We start from the raw sequence: 25,486 nt of genomic DNA on the forward strand, positions 1-25,486 counted from the left end.
CCCCCAGCCACATGGCCAGGCCCTGCCTGGAACAGGCCTCAAAATGGCCCCCACCCACATGGCCAGGCCCCAACAACACCCCCAAAAATTGAAAAACACACAAAAACCTCCACAATCCAATGCCATCCATGCCTTAAATGATGTTTACATTCAAGACACCCCACAGAAAGACTTGGTCCATGCACCACTGACTACCCCTGGGCCTACTGGCTAGGGTTGTTTTTTCACGCACCCCAAAATTTAAAAAAAAATCCATATATAAAAATAACAGTGAGCTATTCAATTCCATGACAAAATGATATTTAAGTTCAACAAAACTCATAGAAACAGTTGTATCAATCACCCATGACTAACCCTGGGCCTACTGGATACTGTGGCTACCCACAATATATATTTTTATAAGTTGTGAAAAAGTTTAAAAATTGTAGTTGCAGCAATTGCAATGCCCCACACAAACAACACCAACTTACTTGTAAAATCTCAAATCCAAAATTAATCCAAAAGTCATCCAAACAAAAAGCCCTCAAATACAAATATCCAGCAGCAGCCACAAAAAGTAATCCTTCCAGCTCCAGATCCAAATGAAAAGTGACCAGGACATGGACAAAGCACTGGGAGGAGCCTGCTGGACAGGAACAGGAAGGTGGAGACTCTGGGGCACTTCCTTCCTCCCACCCCCCCAAAAATGGACTCTTTGCTCAAAAAAGTGCAGCCAAATGTCAATCTGAGGAGTTATTCTGATCCAAATCCAAATCCTCATTTTCAGAATGTTTATGCTGCCTGCGGTAGATTTCTTGTGCAGAAATGCCATTTTTGCAAGTTTGGGAAAGCGAGCTGTTCAAATCTCCCGTCGGAATTCAGCTGCGCGTCGCATCTACGTGTTCGCAATTGTTTACTCCCGCAATGCGTGATCGCGGGCCCTTATGATGTAGTCGTGTTCTCAAACTCTTGCAGTGCAAGATGGCGGGCCGCTATAAGGTACTCGCGGTCGAAAAGTCTTGTGCGATCACGCAGCCAGATCCAAAATGGCGCAGCGCAAGCAAACCGGGAGGAAAAACAACTCGGCGAACTCAGAATCACGGTAAGTCAATGTCGCGCAAGCGAGATTGTATTTTTGAACCGCGAACCAAGCAAAAAAATCCACCAGCTTGCGAATTGCGAATTTTTTAACAATTTCGCGCGATTCGCGGACCGCAAATTTGTCAAAAATTCACAAATTCCGCAAGCGGAACGGATTTTCATCCCACACTTACAACAAAGACAATTTCCAATTAATGAAACCACAAACTGCAGAATCTTTTCTGATATGTCAGCGGCTGCTGCCCGAAGGCGCAAAGAGTTTGTCAAATTGCTCTTCCTCTTCAAAGTTCAAGGCGCATAAGCTACGTGTCCTTGTGAGGAAAAATTTCATATGTTCTCTAATCTTGAAGAAGCTCAGGGTCTTCTTAAGGAGATCTCAGCTCCAAAAACGAATTGATAGGCTGTATATAGTTTTTCTGTCCTTAGTATTGGGGGGGAGGTGGGTCATCGAGGGTGCTGGTCCATGGCACCCAAAAGGGAAAGTCGGGGGGGGGGGTGATAAATGGCCAGCGTGGTGGTCCACATTTCTAGTGGGGTGTGATGTGGAGGGAGCAGAGGTCCAAAAAAGGGTGTAGCAGTAAAAAGAGCAGAAGCAGGGGCAGTGGGGATAAGATCAACAGGATTGTGGGATTGTTCGTTCATTATTTGAAATTTCATTGGAATGTCTAATAAGTGCTGTATTATCTCTGTCAACATCAACAGGATACTTAACAAACAAAAGTATGGTGGATGAATTAGGTGGTTAGCTTCCTTTTCGCCCCAGGTACTATTTCTTTAGGAAACTCTCTTAAAAACGAACTCCCCAAAGCTGTTTCTTCTAAGAGCTTTCGCCAATGCCTTTTTTGCTTCAGCGGGGTTGGCGAAGAGAGGAGTAGCAATCTACTTTTGTAGACGTCTTCCAAGGGAGTTTGGCCAAGTCTGGAGAGACCCCTCTGGAAGGTGGATCTGGAATGAGGCCAAACTAAGCGGTATGATACTAAACTTTGTAAATTACTAAGGCACTGTATTAGATGATACTACAGCAATACTTAAGATCAGTGAGATAATAAGGGGGGCACCAGGAAGGATAATCTTGGGTGGAGATTTTAATTTCATTGAAGATCTAAAAAAAGACACCTCTAATAAAAACAAGAAAGAGTTGAAGCCCAAAACGAAAAAATCTTAGACGCTCTAACACAGGAGCATCTCCTGCTAGACCCCTGGTGCCTCTCTAACCCAAATGATTGTAAATTCACATGCTATTCTCGCCAGTTTCATACGACTTCCCGAATTTACTTTATTTTTTATATCACAATCTTTGAAACATTGAGGTATTGAAGTAGGGGCTAACTCTTTTTCTGACCAATCCTTCATAAGGCTCGAGTTGGAGATTGAGGAGGGCATGAGCACACGATCCAGGTGGCAGTTGGATCGTCTCCTCAGTGGGTAGCTGATATGAAAGATTGGATATTAGACTATTTTAAAATAAATGAAAACACAGCAGTAATTGTTTCCGTCTGGGGTGGGTTCAAAGCAGCCTTACGAGGGCAGATGATCGCGTTTTGAGCCGCCCAGTCTAAAAAACGGCGAGACAAAATTGCTAAACTCCAGCAGGAGGTGGATAATGCTATGTGCCTGAGTAATGCCTCGTTTCAGGCAACGGGCGATGCCGGAGTTCAGCTTGAAAGGGCAAAGCAGGCACTGAAGGAGTCTTTTTTAATTGAAGAAATAAACAGTTCTGGAACATACCAACAACGAATGTATGAGGATAGTCAAATGGTTGGCAAAATGCTAGGTGGGGCAACAAAAACAAAACAGGAAGCAGCCCTAATTTCTAAAATTATTGATCCTAAGACCGGAGACACTATAACGGATATAGACAGCATAGCCCAAGTCTTTATGGAACATTATTCACAGCTATACGCCGCTAGTCATGAGGTAGGACAGGGCCAAATCCAAAAATATTTTGAGGAGGTAAATCTCCCCATTTTGCCAGAGCGAAACAAATCCCTCACCATATATCTGCAACAGAAATTCCAAATGTAGTGAAATCTATTGAAGGGGCAAAAGCTTGCGGAGCTGATGGGCTACCAATCGAAATGTATAAAATCTTCTTTAGGGAATTGACTCCCTTCCTCGTGAAGCTGTTTAATACTATTAAATTGGGAGGTTGTGCTCTCCCTAGATTTAAAGAATGTATAATCGTCAGTTTTGTGAAAAAGGGGAAAAACCATAAGGATGTCAATTCTCACAGACCGATCAGTCTCCTCAATACCTATTTTAAAATTGTAATGAAAGTCTGGGCTCAATGCTTCACCTCCATAGCCTAGGCACTAATTCATAGTTATCAGTCCGGGTTTGTTGCTGGGAGGTCTATGTCCTCCAACACCGGGTTTCCAATTCAGGCCCTCGATTATTTGACGAACAATAAAATTCCAACCCTTATTACTATTTCGATTGGGAAAATGTGGTATCCCTGTCCAAATTATGCCCAGGCCCGGGTGGTAATAAATGTCAATCAAATAGGGGATGGTAATATAAATCGTGGGACCAGACAAGGATGCCCGATGTCCCCCATTCTGTTCACCTTTTTTATTGAGCTCCTGGCCATTAGACTCCATGGAAATCCAGAAATTAAAGCTCCAATGAACGGGATGGCGAAACTAAAACTTTTTGCAGATGACATAATTTTATATCTGAGCCCCAACAAGCTGAATCTGGACCAGGCTTTAGCAGAATTCAGCCAATTTGAATTAATAGGGGGATACAAAATAAATCAAAATAAAACAGAGATTTTAACATTGAATGTTGATTGTAATATTCTGCCCTCCAATTTAAAATTCCAGGCTTTGAAAGCAGCACCGATTCGATATCTGAGCATTTACGTCTCTAATCACTATGAACAGTTATTCAGTTTGAATTATTCAGCAATGCAGAATAAAATTAAAGCCCTGCTTACCTTTAACTCTAATAAGTTGTGTAGTGCTCATAAATATGTAATTTCTTCCCCTATTAATATTCCTCTTCATAAACGTAGCCTTGAAGATTGACTCCAGCATTTTTAAAGAGATGGAATCAATGTTCAGGGAATTTGTTTGGAGTAGGAAGGCCACCAGGGTTAAGGTAGCTATACTACAAGAAACACAATCCTTATCAGGGAGAGTTGCTAAATAAATCTGTGCTTAACCCTCTGGTAGCTTGGCACAAAAACAGTCAGGCTTATCTTAGAGGCAATATGTGAAGTATTTATGCAATACTAAAACAGTAATAAAGCTGAAATGCAAAACAATACAAATCCCAAAGTGAATTAGAAAACCAGAATAATTGTTAGTAAACAAAATGACAGTATAAAGACAACAATAGGAGGAACCAGAGTTATGGATTTCTAAAGGTTTAGGTAAAAATAGTGCCAAGAAGCAAAACATGCCAATAATCGTTTTTGGTGGTGGTAGAACAACATCTAGAAGTAATTTAATGCTGACCGCTAAGGGTCATAGGTCAGATACACTACCTAGGCGTGTGCTGTCCAGTCTTCAGGGCTTTCCTCAGGTCACAGACAGCAGAGCAGTCCTTCTTCTGTTCTTCTCAGGTTCAGAGACTGTTCTGATTTCAGGTTTTGGTTAAGCCCCTTTTATACCCAGTGCCAGCCTGTGGGTGGGGGGCACCACTTTGTCTAACCCTAAAACTGTTTCTCCTCAGTTCTTCTCTTTCCTCTGGGTTTAGCCACAGCCTACTGTAGAGGTGACGTTTAAAGTATTAAAAAGAAAGATTGAGGCCTGACAAAATGCTTACCAGGACCAAATGGCAGTAATTATATTGCACTACAGCTGCAATGTTTTTCAGTGCTACTTTAGTGGGTGGCACAATAAGTCCTGCAGCCCACTTGAATCATTTAATTTACAGTCCCTAGGTACATAAAGTACTGTATACTATGGAATTATAAGTAAGTTAAATGTGCCAATTAAGTGTGTGCCAATTTTACCATGTTGACAAGGGAGCAAACAACCACTTTACCACGGGTTAGCAGGGGTTAACTGAACAGACTACTAAGGTCAACAAGAATGGGTTCAGAAAAGAGAAGGTAAACATCTGGTGTAGCCCTGCAGAAATGGAAAATGTCCAATAAAAAGGCTGGGAGCAAGTTGTTTTTAAATTGAGTGTTCGAAAATGCCACTTTTAGACAGTGAGCATGTTCTTGCTCAACCATTCTATGTCTCTGCCTGTCTGTGGAATCCACATCTGGGTCGGTTGAAGCTGTACTCTTCTGCATTCACTCTAGGCAGTCCCACAAAGGGGGTTGGGGTGTGCCTTGCATATCCTGATGGCAAATCAACAGACTGATGGTGCTTTCTGAGCTAGAGTGGTGGGAGGAGTTGCCATAGACACCTGAATAGGGCTGTGCCTGTCCTCAACAAAGCTGTCAGTACCCCCTGTAGTGTCTAGAGCCAGATCAGGGAAAGGCAGGGTCTTGTGCACTACAAAGACTTTCCTTTGAAGTTTGCCTACTTCAAAGGCAGAAGCTGGTATAATTACTGGAGCTGTGACACCATTACTTCAGAAGACGTCTGGACGAAAGGATATTTTGCCAGAAAGAAGAGCTGGATGTTGTAGGAGGGACTGACTGTCCTGCTGCTTTCTGTCCTTGGAGTGAAAGGACTGAATATTGCTTTCTACATCCTGCTTCCAAGGTCTGGATTTTTGACATACTGTACTTTAGTGGTGTCTCTTCATTGACATTTTCCCAGCAGTAAAGAACCGAGGCCGCTTGTCCAGAGATCAATGCATCACCTCCACTACCAGCAAGGAATCAACAAATCCCCTCCCCTGTTAGTAAAGGAATCAACACAGCACCTCCCCTGTCAGCAAGGAATCGACGCATCACTTCCCCTGCCTAGCAGTAAGAAACCGATGCATCACTTCCTCTGTCAGTAAGGAATCAATGTATCACCTCCTCTGCCAGTATGGAAGCGACTGTTTTTCCGTCACCCCACCTCCCCTTTGCCTGTTTTCTTCTTCAATTTTGAGACATGTAAGGTACTTTGTGCTAAAACTACCACATCCATAGATTAACCTATTTACCATTTGAAAAGAGATATTGGCTTTTTTTCTTCCTGGTGTGGACTCCTTCTGTAGTGTTTTCACTGTGTTACTGTGTGTGTATGTACGAACGCTTTACACATTGCCTCTGAGATAAGCCTGACAGCTCATGCTAAACTACCAAGACGGTGAGCAGGGGTTATCTTAGCTGTGTGATCCCCTACCCTGACTAGAGTGAGGGACCCTCCTTGGATAGGGTGCCTACCGATTGCCAACTAGAGACCCCATTTCTAACAAGGACATAGCACACACTTCTGTAGTCGTTTAATATATTATATTTAAGGAGCTGTGATAATCTTAACATGTCTATGCCAGCTTAAGGAAAAACTACAGTTGAATTACAGTTTTGTCGGGAAATTTTTCAAGTCTGTGTTTTTTTTGCAAACATAATGTTCTATTAACTCTTTCAACTTGAGTGAATTCTGCTGAGGTATCTTATGTCATGCGCAGACATGTTCACTTTTCATTTCTGATTTCTAATAAAACTCTTTAAGTGTGTCGATTACTTGATGGTCGTGCTAAGTTATGTGGTATTTTTCCACCTTTCAGTTATATAAATGATATGTGTTCTCCCCCTCTGCTCTAATAAGATCATCGCTTCTGGAACATATGTCTGAGACTGCTTGTAAATCACACAGAGACCTTGTCACATTGAGCTTTTAAATGTATTTTACGTAATATGTTTAGTAGTATTAAAATGAATGTGTGCTCAGCATAAACATGTGCCTTGCAATTACATACCTTCTACCAGAAAAAAACACTCTCGCTTCTAGTGCTAAACAAAATAAACAATCCCTTGTTAAACTTACCAGAAGTGAAACGCCATTTTCTGTAACAGTTGCTCATTTTGAAAGCATGTTTACAAGTTTCTAGCACTTGTGCGAAAACAGTTTGCAATGTGTTCCTTTCAAAATATGTTCTCATTTCACACCATATTTACTTAAGTCCCAAGTGATGATATAATGCCTGTTTATGGCAATGCAGACACCCCACTCTTTGCCTCGTTCAGCAGAGGTTTTCGAGAGTATGGCTAGCCAGCTCCATCACTTGTTTTGATACATGCAGGGCATTAACCCTTTCCTAAACAATTATACCAGTTTTGTGGGAGGGAAGGGGAGTTAAATTATTTTTAAGACAGAGTGAAGCAAACCAGGGCCCAAGTTTACTAAGCAAAAAAACCTCAATGCAGGGTTGCAAGTAAAGTTGTGGCACTGCTTTGATTGAAAGGAAGAGAACAAAACAGCACCAAGTCTGCTAAGATGTGGGACTTATCTTTCCCTGTACTGGCACTCTTTCGGTTGTAATGTGCTAACGCAGACACCCTTGCCCCATAGTGAAAGGGTGTCTGTATTGTGGAGAGCGTAGGTTTGATGCCTCTGAGGATTCTTTGTGTACAGGAAGGTGCCCTTCTTGCACAAAAACAAGCCTGCATGAAACAGAGGCACCCTTGCACTGTGGTACAAGGATACCTACATTGGCGCTAGGCTGCAGAAATTGCACCATCCAGGGAAAAAGGATAGGAATACACTGGATTGCTTAAATAAGAGGGCATTGCTGCCCTTTCACTTTGGAATAGGGCAAGGCAGCAAGATGCCTTGCTGCGTTGCCCTACTCCAAAATCCCATGAATAAGTGGAGAGGTGTGGCTCACTGATTAGAGGCGGCAGACCTGTAAGCAGAGAACGGCCCGGGACCAGGGTTCAATTCCAGACACGGCAGGGTCTTGGACCAGGGTCAACGGACTCGATAATTCTCGCCTCAGTGCCTACTCTAACCAGGGAACACACTCGGTAACTCTGGGCATTAAGCTTGCCTCATCTCTACAATGGCCCTCCACAGACGCCGGGGATGCCTGGTTTCACCCTGGAGATACCCAGAAAGGGACCATCTCACAGGGAAAACCAGGACGGGTTCCCCAGCGGTCTACAGCGCCAGGACACTCGGGTAGAGTAACAGTGCGCTTTACAAGTATCCCACATTTACATTTACAAGTCCTTCATTGTTTTTAACACTGCGCCTCAACTGTGCTGCATTATTATAAATCACATTAGTGTCAAGGTTACTTCTTCCAACTTCTCTCTCAACGCAGCAAGGCTCAGATTCTCAAAAAAATCACGGAATGCAGTGCAGCAGCCAAAAATGCTGTGCTGCATTGCTTGACAGAGGGGGAGCAGGAGAGCAGCATATCTACAGAGATATTGCTCTCTCATCCCTTGCGACAGCCACACACCTTAACGTCATAGTGCTAGGGTGCGTGCCTGAGTCTACCATAGGTTTTGTACTCTAAGGGTACCCTTCTAGTACAAAATAGTATATTCAGATGCACTTTAACACTTTCCCTACTTTGTATGTGTGTTGCCCAGTGCAGCACGCATGCAAAGTCAGAACAGAAGGAGAAATAAAAAAAATTCTCCTTTTAACGCCTTCTTTCATATGGCGTTAACTTTAGGCGCTAAACACTGTCTGCAAATTTTTGTAGATATGGTTTTGTGTCAAAAGGCATGGGTGGTTGCATGGGAAAGCTGATGTACCACCCATGTAACTCACCCATGGCACGAAGTATCGCAAAGCAGTGCTTCGTGCTGCTTTGCATTACTTTCAGGGTACTTTTCAGCACAAAATACATTTTATACTGGAAAGTAAATGATGGAAAAAGCATTTTGTCGTGTTTACCGTCACTTTTGTGACGCTAATCCAGCGCAAAATGTGTTTTTAATCTACCCCCAGGTATTTTTTTTAAGTTTTCAGACATCTTATGGGTGATGCTTTTTTCCTTATCTTGTCTTCAGTTTAAGATGCGGGGTCTCAAATGGCAGTCTCAATCAACATAACAGGTGTTGCTTGAATCCATGTAACCCGATGATTACCTGCCGCTCTTTTACAAAGCAGTCAATCAGAAACCAAAGGAGAACTTTTATTTGTGACCCTTGAAGTCCTCATACCATGTTTGATTGACATTCTTGATGATTGTTGATTTCATTTAAAAAACACTCTACATCCCACTTTTTTTTATATAAGAAAGTAACCGTCTTAAAATCAGAGAATATGATACAAATAAGTTGTCTCTTGAAGTTTGTTTTTATAGTTGCTGACAAAATAACTGTTTTTTCTAGGCTGCCCGGGTGCAAAGAAGCACGAGTTTTTGACCAGCGTTTTGGATGCACTAACCACAGACATGGTTCAGGCAGTATCAGATCTATCAGCCACATCGAGCAGGTATGCTGCCTTCTGGTTCATAAACAGAGTTACCTTTTTTAATTGGAAAAATGTGGGTGTATACAACAGACCTTTGATATTGCACTAAGCTCTGAACCATGTCAGCCTCTAATTATCGTAAGAGAATTCCTCTTTGCATATCCCATATGCGCCCGGTTAATCTTTCAGTGTCAAATGCTTGCGAAGTTCAAATCTAGTTGTTCTTCCGGTGCATCACAAGAAGGAAGTGGGAGCTGCTAGCTCCTTTGGCAGCGCTTTCAGGAATCTGCACCGTGAAGCTGTACACAGTGGGGCATATTAGCAAGGTCCTGCGATAATTACCACTCAGCGCTTTTAGCGCGGGGATAATTATCGCAAGCTAACGCTTAATTTCATCGCGGAGATAGTGTAGTATCAGCAACGCTTATCTCCCCAGCGATAGGAATGCATGCGTTAGCTGGTAAACAGTGTGATTATCGGTGGACATCCAGTGATAATCACACTGTAACCAGCGAAATCTTGCTGATAGGGCAGGGTGATCTTAGCCAGGCAACCACCTCCCATTGGATTACATGACTTAGTCTGAAAATTAGCAGACGTAAAAAAGCAGCATTAACCATGGTTAGCGCTGATTTTTTTGTCTCTAACAGGGTTAGCGTGAAGCTTGATAATAGGAAAAAAAATTCTCCTATTATTTTGCTCTGGAACGCCGACTTTACATCTCATTAGAGATGCAAAGGGAAGCGTAGTGGGAAAGGGTGCTAACATGCGATTTTGCATGTTAGCACCCTGTTGTTGATAGGGCGATATTCTCATCTCTGCTTCTTTGGCTTTTAAAGCCAAAAAAGCGGTGATAAAGCCCTTGATAATGTACCCCAAGGTTTTTCATTAATAAACAAGATCGACAAATACAATACATTTGAATTACATTTCATTTTCACCTTTAAGCCCGACCCATTAATTCTGAGAATCCTTGTCTTTAGTAGCCCGGCAGGAATTTCAAAATGAACCATGGAAAATACTGAAAGATAGGAATGTCCTGGCGGTAGGAAGACAGGAAGCCACTAGATGCACTCAACATTAGCAGTAAGCCAGTAGCATGATGAACAGGAGAAGTGGAAAGCAGTGGGAGACTGGTGGCAAGATGTAAAAAGAGCCACCAGGCATGTTGAATAGAAGAACAAGCAGCCAAAGGGAGGGAGGATGAAAAGGACCCACTGGGCAGGCTGAGCACATCAGTAGCACAGCATCTAACAACAGGCAATCGATAGCTACTGTGACTGTATATAAGCAGCGTCCAATGAGTATCAAAAGAAAGCCACTGGACGCACGGACACACATAATACCACAAGTGTAACATGACTGTCCTTCAAGTAACAAGCTGTTTTCAATTCACAAAGATAGCATTGATGGGAAAGGGATCGAACAGCCTCACCCCAGTAGAAGTGGCTAAAGTTTTGCTAGATTGAAACAATTCTTTTGATGTATTGGCTATACAATGGCCAGACATTTTGAAATCATGAAGAATATGGTGTCGTTGATATGCAATATATATACATATATACTAAAGTAAGTAAATGAGGGAGTTTCTATATGGGTGAGTGAGTGAGTGGGTTTGTAAGTGGTGTATGCAAGGGTGAGTGAGTATGTGAGAGATTGTATACGTGAGTGAGTGGGTGTGTGAGATTTTATGTGGGTGAGTGAGTGGATGTATCAGTTGGTGTATGAGTAAGTGAGTGTCTGTATGGGTGAGTGAGTTGGCTTGTAAGTGGCTGTAATGGTGAATGTTAGGATGAATGAGTGGCTGTATGGTTAAAGATGTAGCTGTGTCAGTGGCTTTAAATGGTGAATGAGAGAGTGTATGAGTGGCTGAAAGGGTGACTGAGCAGGTACATAAATGTCTGTATGGGTGAGTGACAGGGTACATTAGTGACTGTATGTGTGCATGAATGGGTGTGTAAGTGGGTGAATGGATTAGTGAGTGGGTGTGTGAGTAGTTATATGGGTGAGTAAATGGGTGTGTGTGCTGCTGTATCAGTGAGTAAGTGAGTGTGAGAGAGGTTGTATGGGAGAGTGTGTACTTGTCCTAGATACTGGAAAGATGAGTGAATAGATGTGCTAGTATATCTATGAGAACGTGCATGGATGTGTGAGTAACTGTATGGGTGAGTAAGTGGATGAGTGAGTGACTGTCTGGGTGAGTGAGTAGGTATGTGCAAATTCATATAGGTGACTGATTGAGTAGGAGAATGGCTGTATGGGTGTATGAGTGGGTGTGTAAGTGTCTGTATATCTTTATGACTGGATGAGTCAGTGGCTGTATTGGTCGGTGAGTAGTTGCATGAGTGGCCATATATGTGAGTTACCAGTTGCGTTAGTTGCTGTATAGGTGAGTTGATGTGTGAGTGGCTCTATAAATCAGGGAGTGGGTGTGAAAGTGTGGATAAAGTAATCAGTGATGCCATCAATGATGTCATTTGGGATATCATAAATGATATAATTTGAGATGTCATCAGTGATGTCATGAGTGATGTATTATGTGAGTTTATAAACAGTGCATTGTGGGGGTGTAAGTTATAGTTAGCTCAGCTAGCTACAACTACTGATTTGTTCTGTTTTTGTATAAGTCAAATGTCAGCTTAACAATAATGTCCCTGTTCAGTGAATTTCTATGGTTTTTTAAATTGTATTTCTGAAAAAACAACATCCCTGTAAAATGTGTTTCTGTCAGTGAATTTCAATAGTTTTTTAACAAGTAGTCATATTTGTAGAGTGGTGGAGAAAGGGGGCGGGCCTCCGATCATCTCTCCCGAATCCTGCTGTGTCACACTTACTAGAAGTAACAGGAGGGCTTCTTGGCCCCTAAGGCCACTCAGCATCCAAGAAGACTTTACCCCCCAGCCGGTAGTGCACCAGGAGGCGCATTTGCAGAGTGTTGGAGAAAGGGGGCATGGTGCCGAAGACCTTTCAACAATCCCGTTGAGTAGGATTTACTGGAGGTAACAGGGTAGTTTTATGGCCCCCATGGACCCTTAGCAGCCAAGGAGACTTCATCTCCCAAATAGTTGGGCGCCAAGAGGTGTGTTTGCAGACTGGTGGAGAGAGGGGGGCATGCCCTGCGATGACCTCCCAGCAATCCCGCTGGGTGGGACATACTGGAGGTAACAAAAGGGGTTTCTGGCCCCCATGGACCCTCAGGAGGCAAGGGGACTTCATCCCCAAACAAGTAGTGTGCCAGGAGGTGGGTTTGCAGAGTGGTGAAAAAGAGGGTGTGGCCTCCAAAACCCTCTCGGCCAGAAATCAGGCTGTGTGGGACTTACTGGAGGTAACAGAAGGGATTTGTGGCCCCCAAGGACCCTCAGCATCCAAGGGGACTTCATTCCCCAACCAACAGTGCACCAGGAGTGGTGAAGAAAGGGAGCCGGGCCTCCGACGACTTGACGGTCTTTAAAAACATTTTTCAGATTTATTCTGGAGGGGGGTCATGTGGCACCCCTTCCCTGGGCCAATTTTGGCCCTGAAGACCCTAACCCCAGGCCAGGTCTAGTTTAAATAGGGGAGGGGGCCACACTGACCCCCTCCCAGGCGGATTTTGGTCCCGGCAATCCCATTCCCAGGGCCCAGCCTTTTAAAAAACATTTTTTTAATAACTTAGAGGGAGAGGGGCTGAGCAACCTGTGAGAAGTTGGCCTGGCATATGCTGTCCACTAGTTATAGTGGGCACCTTGCACCAGTACAAACAACCCTTATTGATGATAGGTTTAAAGGACACCTTTATTGAAAGCTATCCTAGTGGTAGCTACGGAGAGCAGTCTTGAAGGAGTGTAAAGCAGCTTGTAACCTCTTGAATGTCTAAATGAAAGGAGAACCACACAAGGTATATATAAAATATGTGTATTTATTACTAAACACTCTCTAGTAATCCTTTTATGAGATTACAGAGCAAGGTACACAATTTAAACACAATAGGACTTCAGTAAATAGAACAATATACACTGGGCCCCAGGGGGAGACCAAACCATATATTAAGAAAGTGGTATAAGAACCACGACTTGACTAGACACAGTGCCTAGAGCACATAGAATCACTGGGACCCAAAAGAACCACCCAAGGTAGTGACACAGGGGACCCACTGGGGGCGCATGCAGTGTGGGAACACAGCTGCGAGCGCCGTTAGCTTCTATGGGGAAAGTCAAGATTGGATTTTTAAAGTTAAAGGACACTTAGGAGAGGACTTTAGACTTAAGGGGTCCTAGGGTCAACACCCATGGGAGCACCGGAGTACCAGAGTTATCTCACCCAGGGAAGCCGGGTGCATAGGTGTCAAATGTTGTCGAGAAGCGTAGTTGATTTCATTGGCGATCTGCTCCAAAGTGCTGCTGCCGTGAAGAAGGAAAGTGTCCGGTGTGATCCAAGCCTGGATCGAAGATGTGAAGAACCTGAAATCAGAGGGGACAGAGTCTGGGTCACTTGCCAGTGACCAGGGGCCCGGTAGACGAATGCCCACTGATGTCGGGTGCCTCAGGTGCGAAGAGGTGAAGCTTGACCCTGCAGCCACGAGGACCAGGAGGAGTCGATGATGACCAGGAGCTGGATTCGAGCTGTTCCACAAAGGATGTCGAGTGCTGCTGCATCGGTGTTCGGATTGAACACAACAAGCCTTGGCAACAGCAACCCAAGCAGGCCGAGAAAAGATGCTTCCGTGTGGACCAGCAAGGTCCAGGGTACTCCCCAAGCGATGGAGAGTCAGGGTACGTCTGGAGCAACCAGGGAAGCCCAAGGAAAGTTAAAGTGGCCTTCACAGGAACCCACAGTTCGACGGACCAGGGAACGTGAATGTACCTCGAGAAAAAACATAAAGGGCCGGCTCACGTAACACTTGTGGAGTGTAGGCCAGAAATTTTCTGTAGAAATGCTGCTTGGGGTCTGGGCTACATGTAACCCAATACACAGCTCTGGAACGCCTCAAGGATCATCAAAAAGCATATGCACTTGCAAATGTGCACGTGTCCAGGGGTTCTGGTTCCACAGTACCCACGAGGGCTACGCGTCTCAGTTTTGCTGGGGTCTTTGGTCGGCCTCTGGAAAGTCTGGGAACCCACCTCCTGTGTTGCAAATTCTTCTGAGTCCGGCGGGAGCTTCAGAGATGCAAACTGGTCAGATGCATCTTTGTTGCCTGCCACGTAGGAAAGTAACTCCTTTACTCCAAGGGAGCTCCTTCAGTCATCTAGCGCCTTGTAGATCGGCGCAGTTCCGGTATTCAGTATCAGAGTTTTGTCCAGGTAAATCTAAAGTCCTGTAGTCAGGGGTTCCTACTTTATACCCAAGGAAGGGGTGAGACAAACTCTGGGTGACCCACCTATGGGAGGGCTACACTCATTTCCTTTGTCCAGTTTCACGCCAGAGAAGGGGCTGGGAGCTCCTGAAACCAGTTTGAACTGGGCTAATCACAGGGACACCAAATGTGCCCCCAGTGCTGATTTCAATGCACTCTTGGAGTGCACCCACCCAGCCCCAATACACTAAAGCCTGTCTGGGAGGTGGTGACACCTCCCTGGGACATGACACCTATTGTCCAGGCCTCCCCTGTCGGAGTTTCATCCAGCAGCAGGAGGCCAGACTCGTGTCTGTGGCTGCAGCATCCATTTTGTGATGCCAGGGTTCTATTAAGCTGGTACCGGGTGTACCGTTGTGGCCATATTTCTCTCTCTAGGAGGGTGGAATCATACCTCCGCTGTGAGAACTGGCTGGGAGGTATGATTCCAAGGTGTTTGGCACCAAACATGACATGTTTCCTTGCAGCTATTCCAAAGTTAGCATTTACCGAGAGGTTATAATGCACTTAAGAGTATATGGTGTGACTGCATCACAGAACAACCCCGGAGAATAGATTCTGAAGGCTGCAGAGGGGCTCTGCTCATGCATGGGCACCCTCTCACACAAAACACAGCACCCTGCCTTCAGAATTGATAAGGCATGCCATAGGGGTGACTGATAGGTTTATCTGTGAAGTGATGTAAGTTAGATATAGGGAACCTATATCTAAGTAAGGGCTGCATATGCCACCTTACACAGGCTGCTGTAGCAGACCTGTTGTGTCATTTTGGAAGGCTGCTCAGGGGTGGTATAATACATGCTGCAGCCCCTGGTAGGCCTCTGGGGTACCTATGCCCTTGGTACCTTGTGTACCATATACTAGGGACTCATAAGGGTACCCCAGTATCCAATCTGGAGTGTACCTAAAGTACATGGAATCATTTTAGAGAGGAAGCAGCCAGGCTGGGCTCCTGGATAGCAGGGCCCCAGCCAGACTAAAGTAAAAAAACAGTGAAACATCAGCACAAAGTGGGGGTAACTATAAGAAGCAGATCCTACTCTCCTACACAGCCGCCCTGCCGGGCCGACTTGGGTCTCATGGACCCCATCCCCTGGGTCCTGCTTCACTTGTGGGTATTATTGTCCCCCTCAGACAACCCACTCTTTTGGGGTCTGCGGGGGAAGCCTCAAGGCCCGCGCTGTCCCTGGCGGCTCCCAGACTCCAGCGGAAGCCGACATTGCTTTGCCAGAGTGGGAGCTGCAAAACATGCATCTCCCTCTCTGTCGAGGCAATTGTGCGAGCGTTAAAGCTTCTGCCATGTCATAGCAAACAGCTATGTCACAGAGGTGGTCACCCTCGGATTTAGCAGGAGCCGGCCCTGGTGGGTGGTGGTCCCCAGGCCATGTATGGTTCCAAGCGGGGGGACGCTCGCCCCCTCCCTTCTACTTTTAGGTAGGGCCTTCCCAGGTAGGTGGCGGTCCCCGGGGCCAAGAAATACCTGGGAGGGATGCTACTCAACACCAATCCCATTTAAAATTGCCTGGATAAGTGGTGGTGCCCAGGATTTGAGGGTTAAGTGAGGCCTTCCATGTAAAAAGTAAACAGCCCTGGGAAGGTGGTGGTCCCAGGCAGGGGGGTCTGCAAGGCCCCCCAATTTCATTGCAGTTAGCACCAGGAGGTGCCGGTCCCCGCACCAGTATGGGCCTCCCTTGCACTAATTTTAGAAATAGCCCCGGGTAGGTGGCAGTTCCTGGGGCTCATGGGTGCTGCTTGGGCACCCCTGCATAATTAGAATACACTGTTCATTCGGCCCACTATGGGGCTTCCTATAAAAGACACACTGGAGCTCGCAAGTCTTGTTTTTCCAATTTTGCTACGGATATGCCTGCATATTTGCTGCAAATTTTAATTAAAATAATGCTCTTAACCCCCAAGTGCAGTCCCTGTAGGACCCCCACCACGATATCTGTGGTGTCAGGAATTCCTACCCTGTCCCCTTTTTCTTTATTTTCTAAATTGTTTGTGGGACTATGCTTCTAGTTCCGGGATGGCTGCTAACACTTCCTGGTTGAAGTGTTGGCAGCCAATCAAATTTCAGTAGAATCCGCAAGTCCACTGCAAGGATCCATATCACCAGTATCTATATTTTTAAAACTTAAATCTACTGAATGGATTTACACCAAATCACAAAAAGTACGCTTTCTGGACCAAAATCAAGCTTTCTTGGGGACCCGTATTTTTTCTCGGTCCCTGCTTGACGGATCACCCTGAAACCTTCAACACAGCAGCTGAACTAACTGCAGCAAAAGTTAAAACATTTTTGTGAAGATTCATCAAGGGGCACCACAGTTATTAGCAAAACAAATAACACTTTTCCTATGGAAACATGGTCTATAACTACCTACTGGTGACCATCAGTATGTAGTATATATTACTACATATATAGTGTGTTTGTGTGTGTGTGTGTGTCTGTGTGTGTGTGCATTTGTGTGTTCACTGAAAAACAATGGTTAAAGTGACATTTTAGTTAGGTGTTGATATGAGCTAATGTTAAAAAACTCAAAAAACACAGACATTCATCAGTTATAGTTTAGTAAATTAACTATAACTTGGTCCCCATCATGCAGCAACTAGACCCTGCATCCAATCCGCATTAAGACTTGGACTCAATTCTTAGGCTTCTGCAAGGCCCAGCACCCAACACTCTGCAAACATCAAGCCTACAGTGCACATGATCTTCTGCCACACATAGGATAAGTTTAGCAGAGGGCATTTCCTGTGGCCAGTGTCTGCACGCACCCCTCAACAAATAGCCAATCCACACTATGCACTGACCTTGGACATACACAGTGGCGTTCGCATGCAAAGCCTGGTGTCACACCAGACCCTGCTTTCAACATACAATAGGAGTTTGTGTGGACTGGTATTCAGACATAATATTAAAAAAAATCAACCTTCAAAAATATTGAGTCTTAAATATCATGATATAGAAATATTATATGCAAGAATATCATTGACAAAAATAGCGATTTTAGGTAAGTAATATCGATTTGGAAAACATCTAAGGTCTTTGTGATGTCGGGTGGGAAGCCATCCGACAGCTCATCAGAGGCTTTCCGCCTGACATCATAGGTACCGCTGTATTATGATACTGGTGGTCAGAGGGAAACTCATGGAGGAATTCCGCTTGACTTTCGATGGGCTCACAGAACCCGTCAGGGTGGTGGGCAGAATTGTAATCCCAATATGACAGCGAAGTCAGTCTCGGTTCTGTCATCGGGATTACAGTGTCGTTTTCCACCTGTCCTTTCATGGCGGTTCACCATGGTGCCTGCCACAGACTGCAGGGATGTTTGAAAACAAAAAAAATTCTATTGCAGCTTGCAGGTCCTTTTCCGGCCGACGCACAACGAACAATAGAACAATAGAAATATGGATTTTTCCGGCCACCCATATGGCATTCGCATCCTAATACTGCAGATGGAACTGCTGACTAATATTCATGGCAGTTCTATTCTGCTACAGTGTCGGTCGAACATTTGTCCGACTGCCATCGTAATCAGGCCCTAAGTTTTTATTATAGTTTATTGAACTATCAAAAGCATTAATATAGGTTACTAAAATATCAAGAGCATTAACATAGTTTACTAAAATATAGGGCTAGATGTAGGTAATTTAAATTTACAGATTCGAAAATACAGAATTTTACAGATTCTGTATTTTCGAATCGGTAAATGCTATGTAGATAAAAAATCAGTAAAAATTACCGAATTGTTAAGATTCGGTAATTACCGATTCGGTAATTGTCATTCATTCCTATGGGCCTGGAGGCCCATAGGAATGAATGTCAATTACCGAATCGGTAAATAGGGAAAGAGTCAAGGGTGGCAGGGAATCACTTTGACACCCTGTTGCACCCCTGAATAGTGCTTGTGTGCACATGTGACACACATACATGCCCTAAGGGCATGTATGTCTGTCACATGGCTCAGGTGTAAATGCCCAGATTTGCATTTACAGAGGTATTCGTTATTTACCACCAACTAATAGTTGGTGGTAAATAACGAATCCTGTAAGCACAGAAGCACTCTTCAAAGTGCTTCCTACATTTCAGTTACCGATTCGGTAAATACCGAATCGGTAAATGATGATTCGGTAAATACCGAATCGATAAATACCGATTCGGTATTTACTGAATCGGTAAATTTGCCACCTACTTATGAAAAGCCTATTACCGACCGGTAATGGCCTTCCTACATCTGGCCCATAGTTCTTAATAGTATCATTATTTTATTATTTCAATATATTTTTGTATTTATTTTGATTGTATATGTTTTAAAGTATGTGTATACATTTTGCTAATGTTTTTTAAATATTGTTATTTACTTGTTAGTGCTTTGGAAATTTAGTTTTATAATTATTTTTTCATTTTTAGTGCTGTTGTGGGTTGTGGGGTTTATAGGGGTACACGATGGGAGGTACATTCTTTATAATTCATTAATATTTTATTTGCAATTAAATTACATTTTAGGTGGGGGTTGTTTATTTTGTAGGGTATAGGACAGGAAGTTAATTATAATGAATTCATAATTAATTTTAAATGAATAATAATTATTTAATTGGTAGTTAATTATGATAATTGTATTTTTTTCATTAAGTTTCAGATGCAGGTTGTGTGTTCTTCAGAGGAACAGGGTGGGAGGTTAATTAATTATAAATAATTATGAATTAAAAATGTATAAAAAGCAATTATTTAATTGAAAATTAAATACGTTAATTGTATGAATATATTTTTATTTAAATTAAGTTGTAGGTGTGGATTGCGTGTTTTGTAGTGGTATAGGGTGGGAAGTAAATTATTATTAATTTATTAACTATTAATTGTTAACTAATTATTATTTACTTGATCATTTATTACATTAATTGTATAATTATTTTCTTTAATCTAGCTTTAGGTGTGGATTGTGTGTTTCTCAGGGTTATAGGGTGGGAAGTAGAGTATTTTCAATTAACTAATTACTAATTTTAAATTAATAATACTTATTCAATATATAAAAAATTATGTTAATTGTATAAAAAGTTTTTTTATTAAGTCTTATGTGTGAGTATTGTGTTTTGTAGGGATATAGGATGGGAAGTAATGAAATTAGATTAATTTAATGAACGTTTTTTTATTAATTATATTTTTAATGATATCATTATTTACATGGTAATTAAATGTGTAAATTGTTAAATATCTTAAATATTTTTATTGTGCTTGTGTGTGTTGTTGTTTTTGTATGTGTCAGTAAGTCAAAACACTTTTATTCGATGAATTAAAATCATAAAAAGGCACAGGTACAATCAATTCAAATAATCAACAACCATTACACATTATAAATATTAAAAGGTTAAAAACACGACAATTCATCTAGATCACGAAATAAAATAGACAATTAATTCATGTAATAAGGCTTAAAATTACCCTCTTGTTCGTTTGTTATTCAGGCAGGGATATTCGGGGCACATAAACTCTTCTTATTAATCCATACTCCGGCTACTAAATAACTTGCAACGTGAAATATGACACGGGGGCTGGTTAACAGTTGCAAATAAAGAAGGGCAGGCCTGACCTGTATAAATCCTGCCTCCCTCAGAATAGGCAACACATTTTCCTAATCTCTGAATAGTGCTCACAAAACATGATAAAATGTAAAGTGTCTTGTGCAGAAAAATTATCACACTTGCAGGGAATGGAATTTTCTGGAGTGCCCCATGTTTGGGAAGAAGGCCAGAGTAAAATGAATTAAATTAAAATGGAATCTAATTAAAAAGTACGGATGGAAGGGTCTCGTTACTAGGTTAAGATAGGGCTCAGGTCCAGGGGAGGTTACTAGTGCGTAGTTCATTCTTACAATAGATTTTCTCATTTCTAGCCCCTCCCTCTCTAATGTAAACAAGTTTAGCAAGGCGATTTTTGTCCAGCCAACATCTTCTCTCTTTATACAGTCCGGGGAAAAATAGACGTCATGACGCCCCAATATAATAAAGGTTGATTTGATATAAGCCAACCAAGGGATTCTACTGGCTCTCTCCAAGGCTAAGCAATCTTTTAAAATCAAGTGGTTCAGTGAGATTTCCTGGTTAAGCCAGGTCTTAAGCCAACAAATCAACGGGGCAATCTTCAATAAGTCTATAACATACCCCAACCCTAGCTCAGTATTAATGGAAAAAGTAGGAGTGGACTGTGGCACTGGTAGTAAAGATGTTAAAAATGTATTTTCAACCACTTGAATACTATCTTGGGGCGGATATCCCCAAATAGCAGAACCATAAGTAGCTATTGCTAAACATTTGGCTTTATACACCTTTAAGATTGCCTCCATAGGTCTGGCCCCCAATCGCTTTGCAAATCCCATAAGGGCTGAGGTGGATCTAGCTACCGCATTACTTTTATGCTTGTGTTGGGGGCCCCAGGTCTCACTTTCGTCGAAGAGGACCCCTAAGTATGTAAAAATGGGCACCCTCTTGACCTCTTCTCCACGACAAAAGAACGTTTTAGTTATTTTCTTTCTACTCTATTCCCCTACAATCATGACCTGAGATTTTTGTGTATTTATCTTCAGGTCCAGGGACTCCATAAAGTTGCCAAACGTATCCAGTAATTTATTCAGTCCCACGCCAGAGCGCGCTAAAAGGACGGTATCGTCCGCATATAGGAGAACCGGTATAACAGTTTCCCCTATACGCGTTACGTCCAAAGAGGCATCTCCTAAGGCTTGCTCAAGTGCATTGATATATAACATAAAAAGAAGAGGGGCCATAATGCACCCCTACCTGACTCCCTTCTCTGACCTAAAGTAGCTAGTACATCTCCCCTCCTGAGAGACCCTAACTGACGCTAAAAGACCACAATGGAAATCAGCTACAAAGTTAACTAAGGGAGGCTCAATGCCCAAATCCATTAAAATTTGCCACAGCTTTGACCTGTTCACCAGGTCAAAAGCTGTCGAGAGGTCCATAAAACCCATGTAAAGGGACCCTTCTTTAGCTTTGGTATATTTACTTATTAGAAGATGTAGGTTTAGACACTGATCTAGGGTGCTTCTCTTTGGTTTAAAACCATACTGGGCATTAGACAGGACCCCTCTGCCTTCCAACCAGTCCGACAATTTATGCAAAATGACTCTTCCCAAGATTTTGACAGTAGAGTGTATCAAGGAGTTGGGCCTATAGCAAGAGGGATCCCCCCTTTGCCCCTTTTTAAAAACCGGGATAATAATGGATTTGGCCCAAGATGCAGGAAAACAATTAGATCCTGATGCGTTAAAGACATTGGTCAGGATCTTGGCCCAAAATTTGGGGGCACTTTTAAAAAGGTCAGCCGGGACCCCATCTGGGCCCGGTGCCTTGTTTTTTAACGTCTCTAAGATTGCTCTTTCCACATTAGGAGCCTTAAAGACAACTGGGGCAGCTGATTGTGGTAAAGATATAACCGAAGGGGGAAACTTGTGCCCATAAATTTTCCCAAAATGAGCTACCCACCGATCATCAGGAATATTACATTCCAGGGGGGAGTTCTCTGCATCTGAGAAAAAAGGCTGGTTAATAGTCGACCAGAATTTTTCGCTATCCCGCAAAACCTCGTCTGTTAGAAGTTTAGTCCAGGCTTCCTCTTTAATCTGTTGTTTACGAGCTTGGATAGCCTGTTTATATATTTTTCTTAGACTTTCTATTTGTTCCCTATTTCTAGGACATTCTTTCGAAGCTTTGATCAGAGCAGAGTGTGCCTTGGAACAACTACTGTTGAACCATCTCTTTCCTTGATACCTGCCAGGTTTAGTTGTGATCATCAGATCTGTGTTTATTTGGTGGCAAATGGCGTCAAATGAACCGACAATCTGCACACTCGGTGAAGAAATGTCCAAGCAAGTAGCTACCTCAGTCTCAACCTTAGATAAAACTTCCAACAAGAAGTTTTCCGGGATCACCTTTGACCATTTAAGTCTTCTACCCTGGTCTCTTGTTATCAGGTCACTAACTCTTGTAGCCTGTATTTCTTTAAATCCTAAGATATCCCCTGGGGCCACCTCTAGGATCACAGGATTATGGTCACTAAAAACTGAGTCTCCCAACTTGTATAATAAAACTCTAGATAAAATAAAGGGTGACAAAAAAATATAATCTATGACTGTACCCGAATCTTTTTCTATAAACGTAAGTGCCCTAGGTCCCCCTTTGACGCACCCGGATTCAAAGAGATTCATGTGGGCCAAAAGATTCTCCGGGGCCTCCCCTTGTTTTGTATGCTCAAAGTGTGTACATACCGAGTACGGGGGCCCTTCATGTTCTTCAATAATACAATCTAGGCCACACGGGTGAATATTAAAGTCACCCATAAGAATGACATCAAAAGTGCTTTGTTTGGAACTATATCCAGAAAAAAAATCCTCTAAGAAAACTAAATACTGATTTATAAAATCGCTCTCACTTGAGTTATAAAAATTGACAAATAGCACTTTGGATGTTTTTGTCCATGACAGCTCTACTATTAAACAATTATGGGAACCTGATTCGAGCTGCTTTAAAGTACCGTTCAGCTGAAGGGAGAGAAAAAGTACTAAACCTCCCTTAGCTCTACCGGCCAGGCCAGGTTTCTCAGGGATACAAAAATGGCTATATCCATCTGAAGAGAAACTATTTGAAGTATCCCAAGTTTCTTGAAGTGCTATTATATCATACAACTTTAAAAAAAACACCCAGTTTTCATCCCTGCTTTTTTACCTTAAGCCCGCGGTGTTCCAGCTCAGGATTTTACATGGGGTAATTTGATACTGTTCCATTACATTTTCTCCTGGTATACAGTTTGTAGTTCTAGTCAATCGTTCTCCTCCAGTTGAGACAAAGGGGAAAAACGATTAGTCAGGGTTAAACCCCTACCATGTGAGCTTTCGATCCCCGTGTGTGTTTTCTGGGTCGCATGGAATTCTGGGAAGTATGGGTATTATTTCGCAGAAAAGCGAAGGATTCGCCAGTCCCTGTACTAAGATTTCTTCTCCATAGAGGGGGCAATGAAAGGATGGGGCGGATTTTTCTCTGGGTACTAGGTGGTGGATAGAAATAACCCAAAGGCAAGGGTCTGATGCCGGTATTTGCTATGACAGATCCATCCCAGAACAGTTTGTCAGCTACATCATGTTTGTTAAAATTTACAACAATACAATCACCCTACCAAGGTCTTGGGACGATAGCCAACCCAGCCTACCCTTCTGACCATGCTAATACAAGAAGAAATATCTGACACGCCACTAGAATACTGACTACACCAGTTCCTAGATTTTCTTAGGAACTCCTGGGTGGACTCTCTACAATTAGATTCTAGCGGGGGTACTCCTGTAAGTACAGCCACCAAGGGGACTGCTTCAGGCGGGAGGTGCAACTTAGTCGCACAGGGTTTTAATAATGTGTTATTAACATTATGCTGATTTTCTAAGGTCTTTTGCCCTATGTAGTTAACAGTTGCAGGTGCCGGTAGTAAATGTGGATTCCCCAAAACAAGTGGCTTGTGTATCCCACTCGGCTCTGAATTAGCTGGTATCGTAGTCATTACAACTTGGGTATTGGATGACCCGGGATTGGTAGAAAGACTTTCCCTCTGCCCTATCCCAGGTGTATGTGGTTGCTGGGCATGCATCAGTGAATCATGTTGCACACGATATTCTTTTACAAAGGAATCGATTACATCACATCTCTTTAATAATCCTGAGACGCATGTATTAAGCGTGTCCACAATGTCTTTTGCGATTCCCACTACAACCGGCTCTAAGCGCAGGTTAAACATTTCTTCAATTTTGTCGCTCAGTTTATTAAGAATAGCGAGTTCATTGTTACTGTTAGAATTAGTAACATGTTGAGTCTTTCTTGTGCATTTCTTAGTACTTCATTTGCCGATAGTCTGTTGTGCACCTGAGCCAGATACCACTTCTAGGTGAACCTTCGTTAGGTGGCCCGTCCCGGCCTCTTCTGGCCCCTGACGGCCCACCCTTTGCCCGGGCTTAACCCGACACCCGCCCGCACGCGTCCCGCGTCGCTGAGGGACCAGAAATGGCTAAATACCCCGGGTGTAGAAGGGGGGCTGCCGCTCTTCCTCGCAGGTCAGGGTCCACTACCTCCTGGGACGCCAAGTCCCGATGCCTGCCCCCGCTGCCGGTGTCAATGGTACGCTCGCAGTTAGGTGAGTTGTTAATAACAACCCAGGTGTGGAGGGGGGAGGGGCTGCCGCTCTTCCTCGCAGGTGTGGGTCTGCTACCTCCTGGGACGCCGAGTCCCGATGCCTGCCCCCGCTGCCGGTGTCAATGGTACGCTCGCAGTTAGGCGAGTTGTTAATAATGACCCAGGTGTGGAGGGGCTGCTGCTCTTCCTCGCAGGTCCGGCTCCGCTACCTACTGGGACGCCGAGTCCCGATGCCTCCCCCCGCTGCCGGTGTCAATGGTATGCTCGCAGTTAGGCGAGGCGTCTCCCGCGGAGCGGGAGACGCGAGTTTTTAATAATAACCCAGGTGTGGAGGGGGAGGGACTGCCGCTCTTCCTCGCAGGTCCGGGTCTGCTACCTCCTGGGACGCCGAGTCCCGATGCCTGCCCCTGCTGCCGGTGTCAATGGTACGCTCGCAGTTAGGCGAAGCGTCTCCCGCGGAGCGGGAGACGCGAGTTGTTAATAACGACCCAGGTGTGGAGGGGGGAGGGGCTGTCACTCTTCCTCGCAGGTCCCGGTCTGCTACCTCCTGGGATGCCGAGTCCCGATGCCTGCCCCCGCTGCCGGTGTCAATGGTACACTCGCAGTT

At 43.7% G+C, this 25,486-nt stretch overlaps 1 protein-coding gene across 4 annotated transcripts in view; it reads left to right on the plus strand.

Annotated features, from left to right (window-relative positions):
• Positions 1 to 25,486, plus strand: part of SMOC2 (SPARC related modular calcium binding 2) — a 1,417,970-nt gene that overhangs the window by 1,151,948 nt on the left and 240,536 nt on the right. For all 4 annotated transcript variants that reach the window (XM_078648722.1, XM_078648720.1, XM_078648721.1 and 1 more), the window contains exon 10: positions 9,269 to 9,371. In XM_078648722.1, coding sequence (XP_078504848.1) covers positions 9,269 to 9,371 — 103 coding nt within the window. The remainder of the gene's footprint in view (positions 1 to 9,268; positions 9,372 to 25,486) is intronic.

This window comes from Lissotriton helveticus, chromosome 6 (assembly GCF_964261635.1).
Source record: "Lissotriton helveticus chromosome 6, aLisHel1.1, whole genome shotgun sequence".
Lineage (NCBI taxonomy): Eukaryota > Metazoa > Chordata > Amphibia > Caudata > Salamandridae > Lissotriton > Lissotriton helveticus.